Below are 20,071 nucleotides of genomic sequence, written 5' to 3'. Positions count from 1 at the left end.
ATGCTCGTGTACATCCTAGCTCTGGAGTATTCACCCTGCATCTGCCTCTTCTCAGAGTGCAGTTATATCTACTTATCTACTGTGTGTGCATGTCCAGTTGCATCTAAGTCTTTGTGACCCCATGGACTGTAAGCCTGTGAGGCCCCTTTGTCCATGGGATTCTTCAAAAGGCAAGAATACTGTAGTGGGTTGCCATGCCGTTGTCCAGGGAATCTTCCTAATCCATGGATCGAACCTGAGTCTCCTGTATCTCCTGCATTGCAGGCAGGTTCTTTACTACTGAGCCACCGGGAATGCCCCCTACTTTATCTGTTATGTAGTGTTTAAGAGTGGCTGCCCAGGTGTATCAGTGGTAAAGAATCTGCCTGCCAATGCAGAAGATGCAGGTTCAATCCCTGGATTGGGAAGATTCCCTGGAGAGGGAAATGACAACCTGCTCTGGTATTCTTGCCTAGGAAATCCCGTGGACAGAGGGGCCTGGTGGGCTACAGTCCATGAGGTCGCAAAGAGTTGGACACGACTGAGCAACTGAGCACACACAGTGCTTAAGAGTACAGATTCTTGAGCCAGATGACTGACTCTGCCACTCACTAATAGCTGACCTGGGCAAGTTACTTTTCTGGGCCTCATTTTCCTGTCTAGTAAGATGGAGATGATAATGTTGCAGGAAGGGGGACCCCTTCCAGGGCCCGAAATTGGACTCTTGCCTAACACTCGGAAGTGAATTGTCCGAGGAGACACATGTGCTGAGAAAGCAAGAGATTTTATTGGGAAAGGGCACCCGGGTAGAGAGCAGTAGGGAAAGAGAACCCAGAACAGCTCTGCCACGTGGCTTGCAGTCTAGTTTCTGGGTTGTCTTTAGCCAGTCATTCTGACTCAGAGTCCTTCCTGGTGGTGCACGCCTTGTTCAGCCAAGATGGATGCCAGAGAGAAGGATTCTGGGAGGTGGTCGGACATGCGGTGTCTCCTTTTGACCTTTCCTGAACTCTTCCAGTTGGTGGTGGCTTATTCCTTACCAGGACTTCCTGTCCTAAAACAACTCATGCAAATTGTTACTATGGTGCCTGGCCAGGGTGGGCAGCTTGTCAGCGTGCTTCCCCTAACAATAATAGCACCTATATAACAATGGATTGTTGTAAAGATTAAATGAGTTTATTTATGGAAAATGCTATATACAGGTTAGTATCACCCATCAGTTTGCCACATGCTTTCATGAATGCACTATAAATGCACTTATAACACACTTGTGAAAACCTCTGGTTAGACGATAAAGCAAAGACAGGCTTTGTTTTATTCCAGGAGGCAGGAAACTATGAATTGTATACTTCTTTTATACAGTACATTGTATGTAGTGGAGATTCTAAAGACATTTTAAAACTGAACTGAAGGATACTACCAGAACAGGGGTAGTCCTGTTCTTTCAGGCTCAAGCTCCAGATTTTTCAAATATTTGGGCCACCTCCCCTCTACTCCCCACTTCATTTATCTCCAAGCGCAGAGCCCACGAAAAGGATGAATAATCAGTTCCCATAAAGCTTAGGCAAGAGTAAAAATCAGTTCTGAGAACTGTGCAAAATTTATGTCCCTGTGCCTTAAGTTCACAGGAAATGTAGATGTATTTCCTCTACATAGAGCTCAGGAGACTATCTTTATGCATTGATATTATTGGGGTGAAACCCCAACAGCTTGCAGGAGGTGTTTCCAATTTTTCTTATTTGTTCCACACTGCTCCTAGATTGTCAGAGAAGCCTAGCTACGGGTGAATACTCCTGGGCCAACCGAGTGAGAGCTGGACGCTTCATGAGGTGACCTAGGTAGGGGAGGAGTTAAGATTGGTAAAGGTGGAGCTTTCAAAAAACTACCCGGAGGCTGCCCGGAAGCACGGGCTCTCGGGGAGGGAAGGAGGGTACTCTTCTTGCCCCGCCCCTGCCGCCCTAGGCCCCGCCCACTCCCCGCCCCGAGCCCGTCCCCTCAACCCTGACAAGTCCCTCAGCCTCCGGCTAGATCTGCGGGGCGCTTGCGCAATTCTTAGGGCGTCCTGGCACTGCCAGACTCTGTTTAAACGTGAGGGAAAGAAGGACGCTCGTAGTTTCTGCACACCGTGCAACAGCGGCTTTCCGCCGTAGAGCTGGGTTTTGCCTTTTTGGCCCTGAGAACCCGGCTTTTTGTTCCCTTACGTGGCTTGAGAGGACATGTTTAAGTTAGGCGGTTCCCGGGCAGCCCGCCTTTTGACGCAGGGTCCTTAGGCTGAGACTTCGGCCCACACCGGGGAAGGCGGGGTCCTTCACTGGGGCAGTCGCGCGGGCAGTGGCTGCGGGAAGTCCACGCGGGGAGTCATGTATTATAAGTTCAGTGGCTTCACGCAGAAGTTGGCCGGAGCATGGGCTTCCGACGCTTATAGCCCTCAGGTAAGGGTAGTGCGGCGCGGGTTCGGACAGGGGAAGTAGCGCCCCGGGTCTCATGGTGCGCCTGGCAGTCTCGGCACCCGAGCCAGGCGAAGCTTCTGCCCGCGCTTCTGTTTTCTTGGCCGCTCATCTCTTCTCACCCACTTGCTGCAGCCCTGGAGCTCCTAATTCTGTAGCTGCTCCCCTGGCTAGCTGGTGTCTGGTGTGGAAGTTGTGCCTGGCACTCTAGGAGTCAAGGTGACTCCCGAGGTCGTTGCTTATAGGTCGTGGGGGTGGCTCGTGGGGCCAGAATGGGACCCGACAGAGTCCGAAGTTTGGCCCTGCGGTTTAGAGGAGAACCAGCCTTTCAGGCGCCTCATGCGCCATTGTCACTCTACTGCTGCAGCCTAAAACACAGTTTCATCCATTCACCAGATTTGGGAGCTGGGGTGACGGCAACAACGGAAGCCATAAGGACAGGAGGGGCTGCGTGATCAGAATTAGGAGACTTAATGAATTAATTCAAATGTTTGGGTGAGTCTTCGTAGTTAACGTGCAAAGAGCAGACATTTTCCCATCTGTAAAGTGGTTGACGGTTGCTTTTGAATGGTTTGAAAAGTATGGCGAGTTCGTTCAGATTATGCCTGAGCGAATTGAAGGATCAGTCTCCAGCTTAGAGTGTTGAGGTGAAGGGCTTTTAGAGTCCCGGATTCTTAATTTAGGCTCAGATCTTGGTTTAGCTGCTTTCATTTTATGACCTTGACCAAGTTAATTCATTGTGAGCTCAGTTTTCTCTAGAGCAGCTGTAAAACAGATTAAATGAGGTGTGTGTCAGGTGACCAGCAATCGTTGGCAGGTGGCTGTTACTGGATAAGCTGTTCTCTAGAAACTAGGTCTGAGATACCATCATTTTCATTCCTCATCCTCAGAGTAGGTAGGAAAGGGGTGATGAGATATGCAGTTGGAGAACTGGATAGAATAGTAAGGGCCCCAGGTGGGATGTAAAGAATGCTCCATTGTTACCTCCTCCTCATTCTGTGAAACACTGCAACATGCTCAAGGGGGAGATGTTTAAGAATGATTTCAGTCTAAGAATAGATATGCTGTTAATGGGGCTTCGCTGGTGGCTCAGACCTAAAGAATCTGTCTGCAATATAGGAGGCCCCGGTTGGATCCCTGGGTCAGGAAGATCCCCTGGAGAACGAAATGGCAACCTGCTCCAGTATTCTTGCCTGGAAAATTCCATAGACAGGAGCCAGGCGGCCTGCAGTCCATGCAGTGCAAGAGTCGGACACCAATTAGCGACTAAACCACAGGATAAGGAAGGCAAGAAAAAGAGCAAGTTTTTTTGGGGTGTGGGGTTGGGGAGTAAGGGTCCAGATTGAGCTCATGGTAATATATCTTGTCTGTTTGCAGCTGGGTTTATGAATATGAAGTTTAATAGATCTAGGTGTCTTCAGCCCATAGGTGGTAGTAGAAGCTGTGGTGGGAGAAGATCACCCAGGGACCACATTAGGAAAGAACGATGGAGTTTTGATCAGATTGCAGAAACATGAAAGGAGAGTTCACTTCAGTTCAGTCGCTCAGTCGTGGCCGACTCAATGCGACTCCATGAATCGCAGGGAGCACGCCAGGCATCCCTGTCCATCACCAACTTCTGGAGTTCATTCAAACTCACGTCCATCGAGTCGGTGATGCCATCCAGCCATCTCATTCTCTGTCGTCCCCTTCTCCTCCTGCTCCCAAACCCTCCCAGCATCAGAGTCTTTTCCAATGAGTCAACTCTTTGCATGAGGTGGCCAAAGTACTGGAGTTTCAGCTTTAGCATCAGTCCTTCCAGAGAACATACAGGACTGATCTCCTTTAGAATGAACTGGTTGGATCTCCTTGCAGTCCAAGGGACTCTCAAGAGAAAGGAGAGTGGAGGAGGAAAGTTTATCAAAAAAACAATTGAGGATTAGAAGGAATTGACAACAGTGACTGGCTTTGCAGAGTATAAGAAATAACCATTTGTATTCATATTGGCTTCTGCTGTAAAGCAAATACTCTTCTACTATAGAGATGTGTATTTTTCAGCACATGGATCTTAAAATGTTGCAATTTGAGTTTTGACAAACACACTGTGTAACCCACACTTACAAAACTTATATAACATTACATCACTCCTAGGAAGTTCCTTTTTATTCTTGCCCTATCAGTTCCTGTCCATCTTCCTGTTCTTTTTTATATCACTAGATAGAGATAGTTTTGCCTGTTTTTGAATTTCATATAAATGGAACCACACAGTGCTGTTTTGTATAAGCCTCTAATTTATCAGTATTTTTGAGGTTCATTCATGTTACATGTATTCCTTTTATTGCAGTGCAGCATTTCATTGTATGAATGTATCAGTTGATCTTTTCCATTGGTTGTAGAATTTCTTTTAATAGAGTTTTAGCATAATTTAGATTTTTTTTTTGTTTTTTAATTGCTAAGTCGTGTCTGACTCTCTGCGACCTCATGAACTGCAGCACACCAGGCTTCTCTGTCCTTTACTATCTCTCAGAGTGTGCTTAAACTCATGTCCATTGAGTTATGCCATCCAACAATCTCATCCTCTCGCCCTCTTCTCCTGCCCTCAGTCTTTCCTAGCATCAGGGTCTTTTCCAATGAGTCAGTTCTTTGCATCAGGTGGCCAGAGTATTGGAGCTTCAGCTTCACCACCAGTCCTTCCAGTGAACACTCAGGGTTGGTGTCCTTTAGGATTGACAGGTTTGATTTCCTTGCGGTCCACGGGACTCTCTTACGTAGTAAGACAAAGTGAAATTTTAAACTAAAACTGACAATCCTGAACTTAAATTAGCACTTTGAGCAGACATTACCCCAAGATGCATTTGGTACAGATAAGGACTTCAGAGTTCTAGCATTACTTAAATTGGTGTTTCTCTTGAGAATTTGAACTTCTTAGTTACTTAAGGATTTAAGTTATCTTGAAAGAAACAATATTGTCTAGGCTTTATATGAATTGTAGACTTCAGAGTGATTGTTACTGATATCCCAAAACCAAGTATTCTGACTTTGGTTATTAGGAGTACTTCAATTTTTCCTTTCTTGGAAACACTTAAGGTGTAAAATTTTGTAAATGTAAAATGTTGATGTTTGTAATTTTCAGTATTATGTAAAGTGAATATTCCAATATGCATTGAGTAACCTATTAATGGAAAAGCTAGTTCTCTAACAAAAGTACAGGTAGATTTATAAGTCAACCGGATGACAGTGATTGGGAGGGTATTTTCCAGTGGTTGAGTGAAAAGCATTTTCCCTACTTTTCTGTGTCCTGTGTCAAAAATAGAGGCCAGTAAGCATTTGGAAAGATATGCTTTCAACATCATAAGTCATTAGGGACATAAAAATCAAAACCGCAAGGAGATACCTCTTCAAACCTGCTTTAAAAGGAAAAAAAAAAAGACAGCAGAATGTGAGAATGGAAGAAACTGGACTCTGCTGCATTGTGGTGGGAATGTACAATCGGACAGCCTCTTTGGAACACAGTTTGGCATTTTCTAAAGCAGTGAAGCTTAGTTTTACCATATGATCCCGCAGTTCTTCTCGTTAAGATGGTAGGATATTCTAGGTTAAGGGAATTGCGAGAATGAAGGGGAAGAGTGGGGCTGCAAGGGAATCATTGGGTAGGTCACTTTGGCTGTGCTGGATGGAGGTAGAACATGATGGAAGGACTTTTGTGAGACAGGAATAGGAATTTACAAAGCAACTGGATGCAGAAAGTTGTGGTTGAATCTTGTCCAGAGGTTGAAACAAGGGCATATGCGTCTTTCCTTTAGTTTCATGACAGGTTGATGATGACGGAGTGTGTATCATGATCAAAACTGTGTTTGAAAAGATACTCTGACTGGGAGAGACCAGTGCCAGGGATGCCTTGTACTCACAGAAGAGTTCGGGGTCTTCTCAGTAAGAGTAGAGGGAGAATCAGAGGTCTGGAGGGTGCGTACTTAGCACCTGCTGAAGGAGATTTTGGAAATGAGGAAGGAGGACTTCAGGATGACTGGGTAATGGAAGAATGGCGGTGCTTTCCGCAGAAACAGGGATGTTTCTGTGAGAAACAGCTGGGTGAATTTTGAACACTCTGAGTGTGGAGTATCCAGGAAATATTGGTGGTGATACCTAGCTGGCAATTAGAAATGAAGGACTCGATCACTGCGGATTGAAACTTCTTTGTGGTCCTAAATCAGAATGAAAGCACTCCTAAGTTTCTATCATTTAAAAATTAAAACATTTTTGGAATACTTCTCTTATTTCTCCACCCTCTTCCTCCTCCTCAAACCTAAAAGATAAAAGAAAGGGAAAACTTTGGGCCAGTCCTCCTCCTCAAACCTAAAAGTTATAAAGGGAAAACTTTGGGCCAGTCAGTTTTGAGTTTTTAAAAGTAAAAATTTGGAGCAGCTAAAATAGACTAGGAAGAACTCAGCTACGAAACGTGGTAACAGGTGAATGGCTCTTCATCAGTTTTATAGGTAGTGATTGTGTAAATAGCTAAGAGATTCTATACTGAGCAAAACCTGTGATTTCTACTTGGTCTCCAGTCCGCTTATCTTTGCTTGTTGCTCTGGGATGTGTGGGAGGCTCTACCATCAAGTGCTAATTTTCATGACTTTGGTTCTGAAACCTGCAAGTCTACACAGCATTGAAACTGTAGGCTTCCTTAGTTTATTAGTACATTCAGCAAATATTTACTAAATGTGCTCTGTGCCAGTTGCTTTTCTAAGTCTTGGGAAGTAAGAAAAGTGAACAGAATATGCCTAAATTCTGCCCTCGTGGGGCTTCCATTGCGGTAGGGAGGGAGAGAGTGTGTTAGATGGTCATGGTGCCATGGAGAAAAATAAGGCAGGGAAGGGGAGAGATGGTTAGCAATGTATGGAGCGGGACATGCAGTGTTTAAAAACGGTGGTGGTGGTAAGGGGAGGTCTCACTGAGGTGACATGAGGTGAGGGTGCATGCCATGTAAACACCTCCAGAGAGCGTTCTAGGCAGAGGGAACATGCCAGGCTTGGGAGGCGTAAAGGGCTTTTCTAGAATTCTGGGGAGGAGAACGAGGATGGTGTAAAGTGGGGGCTGGTGAGGGGTGCATCTCGTGGGGTTCTGAGTGTCCTTTCAAGTACCTTGATCTTTGCTCAGGGGGATTGGAGGCCTTTGGGAGGGTTTGAGTTAAGTAGTGACAACCTCTGTTTTAACACAATTACTGGTTGCTGCCTAAAGAGTAGACTGCAAGGCAGGAAGGATGGAATGGAGGCAGGGTGAGCACTTAGGAGGCTGTTGTAAAAATGTAGGAGTTTGGACCAGGATGTGGATTGGTGAAGATAGGTGAGAAGTGGTCAGATTCTAAATATAATTTGAGTGCAGAACCAAAAGTATTTTCAAACACGTGAGTGAATGGTATGAAGAACAATTGCAAGGTTTTTGGCCCAAGTACCTGGAAGGATGGCATTGTCATTTATTGAGATGTGGAGGGACATATTTGAGGCTCATAATTATAGGCTGGGGCAGCCATAGGTCTGGAAGAGACATTCAGTTCAGTTCAGTTCAGTTGCTCAGTCGTGTCTGACTTTGCGACCCCATGAATCACAGCATTCCAGGCCTCCCTGTCCATCACCAGTTCCCGGAGTTCACTCAAACTCATGTCCATCCAGTTGGTGATGCCATCCAGCCATCTCATCCTCTTTGGTCCCCTTCTCCTCCTGCCCCCAATCCCTCCCAGCATCAGAGTCTTTTCCAATGAGTCAACTCTTCGCATGAGGTGGCCAAAGTACTGGAGTTTCAGCTTTAGCATCAGTCCTTCCAAAGAACACCCAGGGCTGATCTCCTTTAGAAAGGACTGGTTGGATCTCCTTGCATAGGTGAAGGGATTTGCTGTAGATCCCTTCCTGTAAATACAGCTTCCTGGTCTGCTCTTGAGAACCCTAGTGCTAGTCTTACCTAGCTGCCTTGAAACACTGGAAACATGACTGCTCTTCAATTGTTGGGAGGTTTAATGATGGTGGGGGGACTTCACTTTATTTTTTCACTTTCATGCATTGGAGAAGGAAATGGCAACCCACTCCAGTGTTCTTGCCTGGAGAATCCCAGGGACGGTGGAGCCTGGTGGACTGCTGTCTACGGGGTCGCACAGAGTCGGACACGACTGAAGCGACTTAGCAGCAGGTTGAAGTACTTAACACCTTATCCATTCATTTTACCTTTGGGGCCAAGACAGCTTATTATTGATAGTATGATTTAATAAACATGTGGATTTGAACCTCATCTAACTACAGCATTTCTGAGCTTTGTTTTAATCATCTGTTATTTGGGCTGATAATACTTAATTTATGGGGTTGATGTGAAGAGTAAATTTAGTTGTAAAGATTGTATAAGAACCTGAAAAGATGCTTATTACAAGTGAGAAAAGCAGAATGTGGGGTTTTGCACTGTGACTATAAAGATTAAAATATGCTTATGAAAAACAGATTGGAGGAGAATATACAGTTCACAGTAATTGATCGGATAAGATAATGGGATTATAGGTTATTTAAATATTTGATATTCTAAACTTTTACAATGTTATAAATGGAAATACAGAATTATTTAAAACTGTTTAGGTGGTTGATATTCCTCTTTTCAGATGATCTTGTTCAAAAACTTTGCTGTAGTTTTGGATCACTTTACTGGTGAGCAGACACCAAGAAATTAGGTGTAATCCTATCTAAAAGTGCTCTCACATTAGTCCTGTCAAAACATGAATTTAATTTCAAGCCATTTTGGAAGTTGCTTGGTATGAAGTGTTTTTAAATTTGTGCAGTTCGAGGGGAAGTGATCATTAGGAGAAAATACAAAGAGTTCACAGAATGGTAAGGGAATGTCTAATCTCTAGCTTAAAGAGAGATCTTTTATATGGCCTTGTTATCTCAGTAGTTGGAACCCCTGTTCCTATCTGTGGCTCCTGAGTCTCTGAGTGTGTTATAGTCCAGATGTAGACTAACAGCAAGCAAACTTTCTCTTTAAGCGTTGTTTTTGAGCAGTAGTTGGCGGGAGGTAGCACAGGCAGGTAGTACTTGAATGCCAGGGCCACACTTGGGTCTTTTTTTTTTTTTTAATTTATGTATTTTGGCTGGGCTGGCTCTTCACTGTTGCTCGGGCTCTTCTCTAGTTGCGGTGAGTAGGCTGCTCTCTGGTTGCGCTGTGCCGGCTTCTCATCGTGGTGGCTTCTCTTGTGGAGCACAGGCTCTAGGGAGTGTGGGCTTCAGTGGCCGTGGCTCCTGGGTCTGGAGCACAGGCTTCAGTAGCTGTGGCTCGGGCTAGTTGCTCCGAGGCAGGAGGGATCTTCCCAGATCAGGGGTCAAACCCATGTCTCCTGCACTGGCAGGCAGATTCTTTACCACTGAGTCACCAGGGAAGCCCTAGATCTGTGTTTTTGTTATGTGTTCTCAGTCAAGTTACCCTTTCTGATCCAGTTTTCTCCTCTGTAAAAAGGGAAAGGTAACACCGTACTGAGATTGCCATCGGGATTAAATGGAATTATGCATATGAAATTCTTAACATGATGCTGGGCACATAACAGGAGCTTAGTAGATATTAGCTGTTATTATTCCGTAACATTAATATCCGTAATGGCAGAGATTGTGTCTTATTCATTATGTATTTTCATTATAGAGTAAGTCCTCAGTAAAATAAGTTAAATGAGTGAAAACAGGACAGAAAAAAGGCCATGATTCATTCCCATTTATGGGATCCTGTCAGAAGAAATAGAAGCCAAGTTTACTTTAATACCTTTCTGTTGCTCTGTTGATCCCAGTGCTTGCCTGGTGAAAGTAGCACTGTGATCTTTAAGTCTCTTGTTAATTATAGATAAAGTTAGAATTTTTTTTTTTTTTGAAGAGGTTAAGAAAAGTCTGACAACTCTGTTAATTTGAGCAAAAGGTTTCCTTTTTCATCTGTAAAATGGAAGGGCTGAACTTGAACTTTGCTTTCTAACTTTAAGATTTTATTTTTCTAAGTTAGAATTTAATAAGAAAGGGTTAGAAAAAGGAGTTCCTTAATGTGACCCTTAAGTTCCTTAATATCATCTGCAGGTTATTTTGGAGAATCATTTATCTGCCACTGTAGGTTTATTCCATCAGGTAGAAACCCAGAGTTACCCTTAGGTTCCTTTTTACAAAAACAGTTTTCTTGAGATATAATCCACATATCATACATTCATTCATTTTAAAGTGTACAATTGAATGGTTTTAGTGTATTCACAGAGAACATGCAATCATTACCATGTTAATTTCAGAGCACTTTTATCACCCCAGAAAGAAAGCTGTTATCAGCCATCACTCGCCTTCCTTAGCACCTTCCCTCCCATCCCTCAGTAACCACTAACTTACTTTCTGTAAATATCCCTATTCAGGACTTTGATATGAATGGGATCATAAGCTTTGTGATCTTTTGGGACTGATTGCTTCTCCTCAGTGTATGTTTTTGAGGTTTATCCGTATTGCAGCATGCACCAGTGCTTCATTTGTCTCCCCCTCCCAGGTTCTTTTTATCAGCAAGACTGTGTGTTCTCCCTTTATCCATTCATGTGGCCGGGGGAGCGGTTGTCTCCTCACGTCTCATTCAGCTTACGTTTATTGACTGCTGCTGTGTACCAGACACCAGCTTGGGCGCATACTACTTCACGCAGTCCACTCTGCATTTGTCATCCACATGTCACACATGAGGACACTCAGGTTTCCTTTTTTATTTCTCTCTCTGTCTATATGTGTGTGTGTGTGTATTTAAAGATTTATTTATTTACTTTTGGCTACGCTGGGTCTTCCTTGCTGCGTGGGCTTTCTCTGGTGTGGCAAGTGGGGCTACTCTTCGTTGCAGTGTGTGGGTTTACTGTGATGGCTTCCCTCGCGGAGCGCAGGCTCTAGGCACACGGGCTTCAGTAGTTGTGGCTCCGGGACCCTAGAGGGCAGGCTCAGCGGTTGTGCGCCAGCTTAGTTGCTCCATGGCGTGTGGAATCTTCCCAGGCCAGGGATCGAACCCGTGTCCCTTGCATTGAAAGGCAGTTTCTTAACCGCTGGATCACCAGGGAAGCCCTGAGATATGTTTTATAACTTATGGATTTATTAATGCCAGAAAGTTCAGTTAACTCTAATTGTTTTGTTTCCTGGTCCTGAAAGATGGCTCTCTTCCCATTACAAGCTCTTCCAAATTGAGTATTTCTTTACCGTGTGTCTGCAAAGTTTCTGAAGTCCACTTCAAGGATCAAGATATTGGTACACCTACTCTCTCAGAGGAGAAAAGGAACAGTGAGGTTTCCTTTGAAATTTAACTCAAAGTTCATACAGATTGTAACTGTTTTACTGGTTGGATGAGAAGACGGACACGATGGGTGTATCTGGATCCCCAGATTGGGTCTTTGCTGTGGTTTGCTTCCTTACCATCCCCCTCCTCCACCTTCACAGACAAGAGAGTTCTTGACTGTATTTGCTCTGGGAAAGCGGGCCAGGGTGTTGTGTTCAAAGTTTAAGAACTTCAAGTGCTATATGATGTGGAGATGGAGATACTTTTCCTGCTCTCAGTGTGGTGGAATCACTGCCTGCCCTGCTCCAGACAGCCTGTTCCTGGAAAGGTTTGTTCACAGGCCCAGATACACTTTAAACTTGACCGATTTCCTTTTTTCCTACAGGGATTAAGACCTGTTGTTTCCACAGAAGCACCGCCTATCATATTTGCCACACCAACTAAACTGAGTTCCAGTTCCATTGCATATGACTATGCTGGGAAAAACACAGTTCCAGAGCTGCAGAAGTTTTTCCAGGTCAGAGAAGACACTCTTAAGAACAGTGGAGGCTGTGAAATGAATAGGTTTAAAACACCCTTTGAAACTGAGTGTTAGTCTAATTTGCTACTCACTCGCCTGTTTTTCCTTGAATAAAATCCTCTGTATTTTAGTTTGAGCCATTAACTGGTAGAACTTCGTGTAGAAAGAAACTGATAAAAGAAGGGAGGATGAGTCATTTCCTCCTCTATTTAAGGGCGTACAGATTTTTAAATTGCATATGTAGCTGTTGATCATCCAGTGGGTGGAGGAAGCAATAGCATATACAAGGTATAATAGCATCGTGATTTACCCAGTGTGTCTTTGGCTTTCTGACACATGCAGTGACTTTAGGCAATGTTTTCCTTTAATTGTTTTTTGCGTGCTTGATACTAAAATCCACCGGACTGTTGGTAGAAGTGGAGAAGTCTCTCTTGGGTTTGCTGATTAGCAGAGAGAAGCTCGGATTGGATTTTAAAATATTATTAATGTTAATCTACATACAGATAGTTGAGAGGTCAGTGACTCGGCTGTATTTCAGGCATTGTGGCAGTGGCAGTAGCTGTTGCTGTCGCTGGAAGGGAGCTTCCTCTTCCTCAAAAATATGTCCAGATTTAGGACCGGCTTGAGAACTTTTGATCAGTTTACTCTTTTTTTATCTGAGAAGACTTGGGCATTTGGGGTCTTGAGTTGGGGTGGGGAGGGATTTTTGAGACTGTGCAAAACAATGGGTTAAATATTTTATGGAGTTTTGTTATTAAATAGGGGTTTAGCAGTTTTACAGGAGGAAGGCAGTTGAATACAAAATGGCCTTGAACCAATTAATTGACCTGGTGTGCTCAGACTGCATCCACTAATGATCAGAAGTCAGATTAAATGTAAAACATTTCTTATGCTTACAAGTCTTTAATTAGCTGCTGATTACCTTTGCCTTAAAAAAAAAGTCACCAGTGCTCCTTTTGTAATTTAGCAATATGTGATAAATTCCTTAGAAATTTGGAATTTGTTGCATGCATATTTCTGAGACTGCATTTTGGAGAATGATTTTTGTCTTACAGACTTCAGCTGCATTTGTAAGAAAATATACCAAGCGTTTTAGTTCACATTCTAGTAGATCTGGGCTTTTCCCACTGCAGCGGGTTGGTGGGTTAATTATAAACTAGAGGCCTTTGTTCTATACGAGCCTAAATTGTGAAAATCTTTTTCTTATCAGCTATGTCCTTGATAATTCTCTCTCTCTAGAAATCTGACGGTGTGCCCATCCACCTGAAACGAGGCCTGCCTGACCAAATGCTTTACCGGACCACCATGGCGCTGACAGTGGGAGGGACCATCTACTGCCTGATCGCCCTCTACATGGCATCACAGCCCAGAAACAAATGAGTTAGGCTGCAGAGGACTGGTTTGCTTGTCAGCATAAATCCTTTGAATTTTCATTTTTCATTATTTCTGTAATTTTTTTTTGTTTTTTACTTGAATATCCCACTTAACATTCTTAAAGAAAAGCAGAAAGATATTAAGACAATATTTTGGTTTGTTATGAAAATGCACATGGCCTGCCAGAGCTCATTCAGCAGTTAAAACTATTGTTTAAAGAAATGATGTTGCTCTCTGCACTTGGGCTCCTAATTTCCCTGGAGCTTCTGAATGGAGGTCGCACACAGGCTCATTAGCGGCCATCTGTGCTGAGGTCTTTGGGGACTTATGGTGGCTATTGAACAGGGGAGGGGCAGCCTTTCTGGATTAGGATGTGACTGAGGAAGGAAGACAGAAGCTCAGGCCAGGCACATCAAAATGTTAGCCACCTTGGGGATTTTTCTGTCTTGCAGTTCAATGTTAATAGAAATTATTTGCAGCCTGCCTCCGTTTGTTGGGCAGTTTGTTTCAAAGGGTTATTTGCGTCATCTCAGATCTTCAGTGAAATTTTATGTGTAGTTGTTATGTATTTATTCCACCATGGGAACAGAGAACACCTGTTTAGTGTTGCACTTTAGACCAATGTCTGTTTTATTAATACGGCTGTGACACAGATTCTCCTTTACCTTAAAAATGTTATGCCTTTGAATTGTGATTTATTTTAATTGTGGAATAAATACATGAATGAAAAAATCTCAAGTTTGAAGTCCTTCTAAATAAATTTTCAAAGTACTTTCAGAAAAACATCAGAGGCATCTTATACCCGAGTCTAATTTCTTTCTTTTTAATTAGACACCAGATAATCTTTACAAAATGGTTCCTCAAAGTCAAGTAACAGGAGGCAAATGGCACATTGATGATTACCATATGGTTCCTTATAAGAAGCTGCCTGACTCTTCTGAAATGTGCGTGTAACACACAGTCCATTTAGACAGTAATTTCCTGTGCTGTCACAATGGGTAGACTTCACATGCTCTCTATTAATGCTGGAAAAGGTGGAATTTTATTATTATAAAGTCATGGTCTGTCTTTTGCCATAGCAAAGAACAGTGACCTCTTACCGAAGATAAAATGCGGCTTATGAAAACAGTCAATATTCTCACAGGCTAGGAACCTCTTATTTGTCTATACGAGTCTAAACTTCCCTGGTATTTCCTCGAAGTTTCTGTTTTGAAATATTTCAGACTACAGAAAGATTGTAAGAATGGTGCAGTATACACCTGTCCATGCACATCTTCACTTAGATCAACAGTTATCAATATATTGTCCCCTTTGCTTTTTCTTGCTCTCTCAAACACAGGCACACACATATTTGGTTTTTGCTGAATCATTTAAGATAAAGCTATGGAGTTGTAATTCAGCCATAAATACTTGAGGCAGTATCTCCTACAAATGAGGACATTGCGTTATCATGTCCCTTTAGTCTCCTTTTATGCAGAACAGTCCTCACTGTCCTTCCTGATCTTGACCACTTTGAAGAGTTCAGGGCAGTATTTTGTATACAGCATCCTTCCATTCGGATTTGTCTTACTGTCTCCTCATGATTGGATTCAGGCTGAGCAGTTCTGTCAGGAACTTTTCATATATGGTGTGAGGTCATTGTGTCCAGTGGTACTCGATACCAGTTTATCCCATTATTGGAGATTTGAAGTTGGCTAACTTAATCAGGGCTTCCCTGGTGGCTCAGATGGTAAAGACTCTGCCTGCAATGCGGGAGAACTGGTTTCCATCCCTGGGTTGGGAAGATCCCCTGGACTAGGGCATGGCAACCCACCCCAGTATTCTTGCCTAGAGAGTCCCCATGGACTGTGGCCTGCCAGGCTCCTCTGTCCATGGGGATGCAAAAAGTCTTAATTAAGATGTTGCAGATACCCTTTATCCTTTTTAATTGATAAGTAATCTGTGGGGTGATACTTGAGGCCAGGAATATCACGAGGTCAATGGTTTTACACCCAGGGTTGGTGTTCCATGATGATTTCTTGACTGAATCATGTGTTACTAAGGTGGTTGTGATTTTCTAAGTGTCATTGTTGATGTATTTCAGTGATGAGGAGTGCTCCTCTTTTAAGAGGTTTTAGTGTAATTTTCTCATTTAGTGTAATAACCAAGTATGCCATTATTTATGCCAATGCTCAGCTTTGGCCCATATTTGGCTTTTCTGTCCCCTGACATGCCCCCATCAGTCTTTGAGCAGCTTCTTTCTGACACACAGGGTACTGTCTATCTTGTGTTGGTATTTTTTTCTACCCCAGTTTCTTTTGTTTACTTTCAGGTATGTTCTATTCATGTATATTGGTGCATTTTCCTTCTCTGCCGGTTTTATTTTTGCCTAACCTATAGTGGTAGGTACTGTACATTCCTATTTATTACTCATAGTTTGGAAATTGTTCTCTGTCTCATTTTTCTGCATTGTATTCCATTTTATGCGTATGCCATACTTTTAACTAGTTTCCTTTTGATGGCTATTTAGTCTTAAATGTTTTGCTTTTACAAACGTTGCCTTAAATATACAATCTTTTCATGTCATTTTACACATTGCTGAATGTATTTGTAGTATAGTTTCTATAAGTGAGACTTTTCAGGCAAAGAATGTGCATCTCTGACTTTGATAGCTATTTGTCACAACAAGAGGTAGTGCTGACGTCCAATCCTGTTCAGCCAGGGGCGCCTATTCCTCCTCCCTGTTGTTAGCTGTGTGCATTATCAGACTTTTTCATCTTTGCCAATCTGGTAAGTGATACAATTTCTTTGGTTTAAATTGTTTTTCCATTGTAATTAGTCATACTGAATATCTTTCTTTAATTTAAAACTTATATTTAAAACATTTAAGATTTTTTCATTTACAAAGGTAAGTTATATTTCCTTTTTTTGTGTGAACTATCTAATCATTGGCCTGCTTATATCCAGGTGCTTTGTGATAATGCTGTAAATATTATTGGTCCATCAGACTGAATTCCTCAGAAACGGACTCTGCTGACTTTTGTCTGAGCCATACTTCTTCTAATTGCAAGAACCTGAGATTCATTAAAATCAGCCAGGGCAGAAGGGGATTTTCCAGAACTAGAGTGGATCTGGGCCACAAGACCTATCTTTGGGACCATGGTGGTTATCTTTTCTGTTGTTCTTTTGGCTGTGCAGCTGTTTAACTCTGTTTCTGTGGATCAGCTTTATCTCTGTTTCTCGTTGCACATGGTAGGAAATGGTTGTCTAGCCCCAAATTCAGATGTCCCCCACTCGAGCAGTCCACTGTTTGGTACCAGCCCACTGGGGGAGATGCAGTGAAGGAGCTCGGGGTGGCCTGTTCGTGGGTCTTAACTGAAGGCCCTGAGCCTTTCACTGTATTCTCAGGATTATTCCTTCTGAGCCCAGTGCTTTGAACCCTGGCCAGGTTGGACTCTTTACTCAGAGGGGGACCATCCTCCTTGTCCTTGTTGTCTGGATGAGATGCTTTTGGCAGAGGGATGGTCACTCCTGACTTCTTCCAGGCTATGTGGTTAGTGTTCGCAACAGGGGTCTGAACTCACATAGCCCTGGGGGTAGGAAGATGCCATGGGGTACCCAGGCAAGGATAGTTCTAAGGGAATCAGCGTTTTAGGTCAACTTCCATATACTTTTAAAGTTGCATGCCTAGCATAAGAGGTCCCTTATAATCATTTCCATTCTGCAAAAGGGCAGCAAACTATTACCCATTCTGGACAGGACCATGGTGTATTGCCCTGCTCTCTGGGGTGCCGTGAGTGAGTGAGTGAGTGAGTGAGTCGCTCAGTCGTGTCTGACTCTTTGTGACCCCATGGATTATACAGTCCATGGAATTCTCTAGGCCAGAATACTGGACTGGGTAGCCTTTCCTACCTTCCCAACCCAGGCATGGAACCCAGGCCAGGTCTCCTGCAATGCAGGTGGATTCTTTACCAGCTGAGCCATAAAGGAAGCCCAAGAACACTGGAGAGGGTAACCTTCCCGACTCAGGAATTGAACTGGGGTTTCCTGCATTGCAGGTAGATTCTTTACGAACTGAGCTATCAGGGAAGCCCCAGGGTGCCGTGGAGATAATTCTAAATATAAATGTTGAGAATATGAGTCTAATGTTGAGAATATGAGTCCTTTGTAAAGGAGCAAATCCTTTTACAGGTTACAAGTTTTTCGAGTCTGTTTTTAATAAAACTGAAGGAGGAACCAATTGAGTTGTTGGTTGGTCATTAAAAATAATTTTGATAATAGATCACTGCATGACTTTGGTGTATCACTCAGGAGTTCACGGAATTCAGAGATGTTGCTATTACCAAACTTCCATCACCATCTACTTGTGAGAACAAGGTTTCTCAGGGCTTAATATATGTAAAAATGAAAACCAGGAAATTTAGTATTTTATAGGGAATTATAAGTGTAGTCAATAAGAGACTTTCAAGCCTGAAAATATGTCACATTAGCCTCCCAGGTGGCACGTGGTGGTAAAGAGCCTGTGCTCCTGCAGGAGACATAAGAGAAGCGGGTTCAGTCCCTGGCTTGGGGAAATCCCCTGGGGGAGGGCGTGGCAGAATTCCATGCCTGGAATTCTTGCCTGCAGAATTCCATGGACAGAGGATCCTGGAAGGCTTTAGACCATGGGGTTGTGAAGAGTTGGACACGACCAAAGCAACTTAGCATAGCAAAGGCTAAAATTTGGGGGTAGAATTCTAGATGGAGTAGAGTGATGGAGCTACAAATTCGAGAAATTTCTGACTTATATAGGGATTTGTATTCTTAAACATTATTTATTTATTATTTTTGGCTGTGCTCGGTCTTCATTGCTGTGTGTGGGCTTTCTCCAGTTGCCATGGCTTCTCTTGTTGCAGAGCACGGCCTCCAGGGATTGAGGGCTTCAGCGGTTGCGGCGGCACAGGGGCTCGGTTGCCCTGTGGTGTGGGGCGCTTCCTGGACCAGGGATCAAACCGGTGTCCCTTGCATTGCAAGGCAGATTCTTAACCACTGGACCACCAGAGAAGCCCGACATTTGTATTTTTAACTGGATGAAGGTAGGTGTCTAGTTGCGATGGTATTTACAGTCCACTGGCTACATTTATAAGAGTGACTTAATAGTTTAAGCTGTTATTTAAATGCACCAGAAACTGTATTCTTTGCAACTGTTTAAACTTATAATGGAAAACTTCAGATGTTAAGCATTAAGCTTACATAATACAAAGGGGAATTCACAGATTTTCAAAATTGTTTCAGGGTAAATGAGCAGGAAAGGTTGAAGTGGCGACTAGCTGCTGCTTCTTTCAGTGACGTGCCCATTTGTGCCTCCTCTGTTTTCTATGTCAGCCAGTGTCCTTTTCCAGGTCCACTCGGCCTTCCCTCTCCTTCCTGGCCCCTCATCCATGGTGACTCCGCTGTGAAGCTGTCAGAGGCCTACTGAGGATGGAATTGGCTTTTATAACATTGGCTGGCTTTCTTGGATTCATATACTTTTTCTCTCCTTCATGTGTGTGGCCCTGGGCAGGCTTCTCGGCCTTGTCAAGTGTTGAGGTTTCTGATACCCAGGGCTGCTTTTGAACTGTGCGGACCTTTTACTTTCTGACCTGATGATATGCAGCAGCTAGAGGTTATCCAGGGACAGTAACGGTTGACCGCTTAGAAATTCCGATACTCTCTGGTTCCAGTGATTTAATACATTTGTTTGAGATTTTGACTGCACATATCCTGGATTGGAGCACACACTCTTTAGCACCAAAGACTGCCCGTGTCAGGATTGAGAGGAGGGGCCTGTCCCTAGTGCCCCTCTTGTCAGGCTCATCGCGTGTCGTCATTGGTCACCCAGAGCTGCCTCTGACCCGCAGCCGCTCATTAAGAGGTTCCACTGCGCTCTGCTTCTTCCAGGTGGTTGATGAGTGTGCAGAAGCCAGGCACCCCAAGATGGACCCAATGCTTTTGCCTTTGCAAGCAGGTGCTGCAATTAGATTTAGGGAGACTGATTTAAGAATTACGTGTAGGTCCTTTCAGATTCTCTCTCTGTCTCTTAGGATTGGTAAACCGTATAGTCAGGAAATCCTCTGTTAGAGTCGAGGGGAGAGTGGACACATGTACCTGAAACCGTCACAACATGGTTAATCAGCTGTCTCCCGATACAAAATAAAAAGATAAAAAAAGAAATTCCCTCTTAGGGAGGAATTCCACTGTTACCCCTCAGCTGTCCTGGTCTGGGAGGATAGGTTGCCCCTGGCTGGGTGTGGCTGCGGAAGCCTGGCTGTCGCTTCCATTCCAAGACCCAGGTTACACCTTGGCTTAGGGGGTCAGCCCCATATGTATCAGGGGCATCAGCTGACCCTGACCCTCATTACGCGGAGAGAGACACTGGGGTGGCTCAGCCGCCTGCTGGTGGGTCAGTTACACTTGCGTAAAGTTGGATTAAGAATCCTGACCTTTGCGCGGCTCCAGGGCGCGAGGGGTGCTGTGCTGCTGCAGGAGC

The 20,071-nt window shown here is 43.8% G+C and overlaps 1 protein-coding gene across 3 annotated transcripts; it reads left to right on the top strand.

The window, feature by feature from the left end:
- Positions 1 to 2,034: 2,034 nt before the first annotated feature.
- LOC129622971 (cytochrome c oxidase subunit 7A-related protein, mitochondrial) lies at positions 2,035 to 14,257 on the top strand. Of its 3 annotated transcripts, none has more exons than XM_055539924.1 (3): positions 2,035 to 2,408; positions 12,076 to 12,207; positions 13,450 to 14,257. In XM_055539924.1, exons 1-3 carry the CDS (start codon positions 2,337 to 2,339, stop codon positions 13,588 to 13,590), a joined length of 345 nt encoding a protein of 114 aa, XP_055395899.1. In that variant the 5' UTR covers positions 2,035 to 2,336; the 3' UTR covers positions 13,591 to 14,257. The 3 variants fall into 3 exon arrangements, with proteins under 3 accessions (XP_055395899.1, XP_055395898.1, XP_055395897.1); XM_055539923.1 differs by lacking the exon at positions 2,035 to 2,408 and adding an exon at positions 7,014 to 7,073; XM_055539922.1 differs by lacking the exon at positions 2,035 to 2,408 and adding an exon at positions 10,961 to 11,125.
- The last annotated feature ends 5,814 nt before the right edge of the window (positions 14,258 to 20,071 follow it).

The sequence above is a fragment of the Bubalus kerabau genome, chromosome 11 (assembly GCF_029407905.1).
Source record: "Bubalus kerabau isolate K-KA32 ecotype Philippines breed swamp buffalo chromosome 11, PCC_UOA_SB_1v2, whole genome shotgun sequence".
Classification (NCBI taxonomy): domain Eukaryota; kingdom Metazoa; phylum Chordata; class Mammalia; order Artiodactyla; family Bovidae; genus Bubalus; species Bubalus kerabau.
This window is presented reverse-complemented; position numbering and strand designations above follow the sequence as displayed.

What these genes read in the sequence shown, in the direction of transcription:
- LOC129622971 (XM_055539922.1), top strand. Translation starts at nt 10,976, where the DNA reads ATGTGGCCGGGGGAGCGGTTGTCTCCTCACGTCTCATTCAGCTTACGT. An exon ending in TCACACATGAGGACACTCAG is followed by an intron (nt 11,126 to 12,075) that starts GTTTCCTTTTTT and finishes TTTTTCCTACAG; the next exon opens with GGATTAAGACCTGTTGTTTC. An exon ending in AGCTGCAGAAGTTTTTCCAG is followed by an intron (nt 12,208 to 13,449) that starts GTCAGAGAAGAC and finishes CTCTCTCTCTAG; the next exon opens with AAATCTGACGGTGTGCCCAT.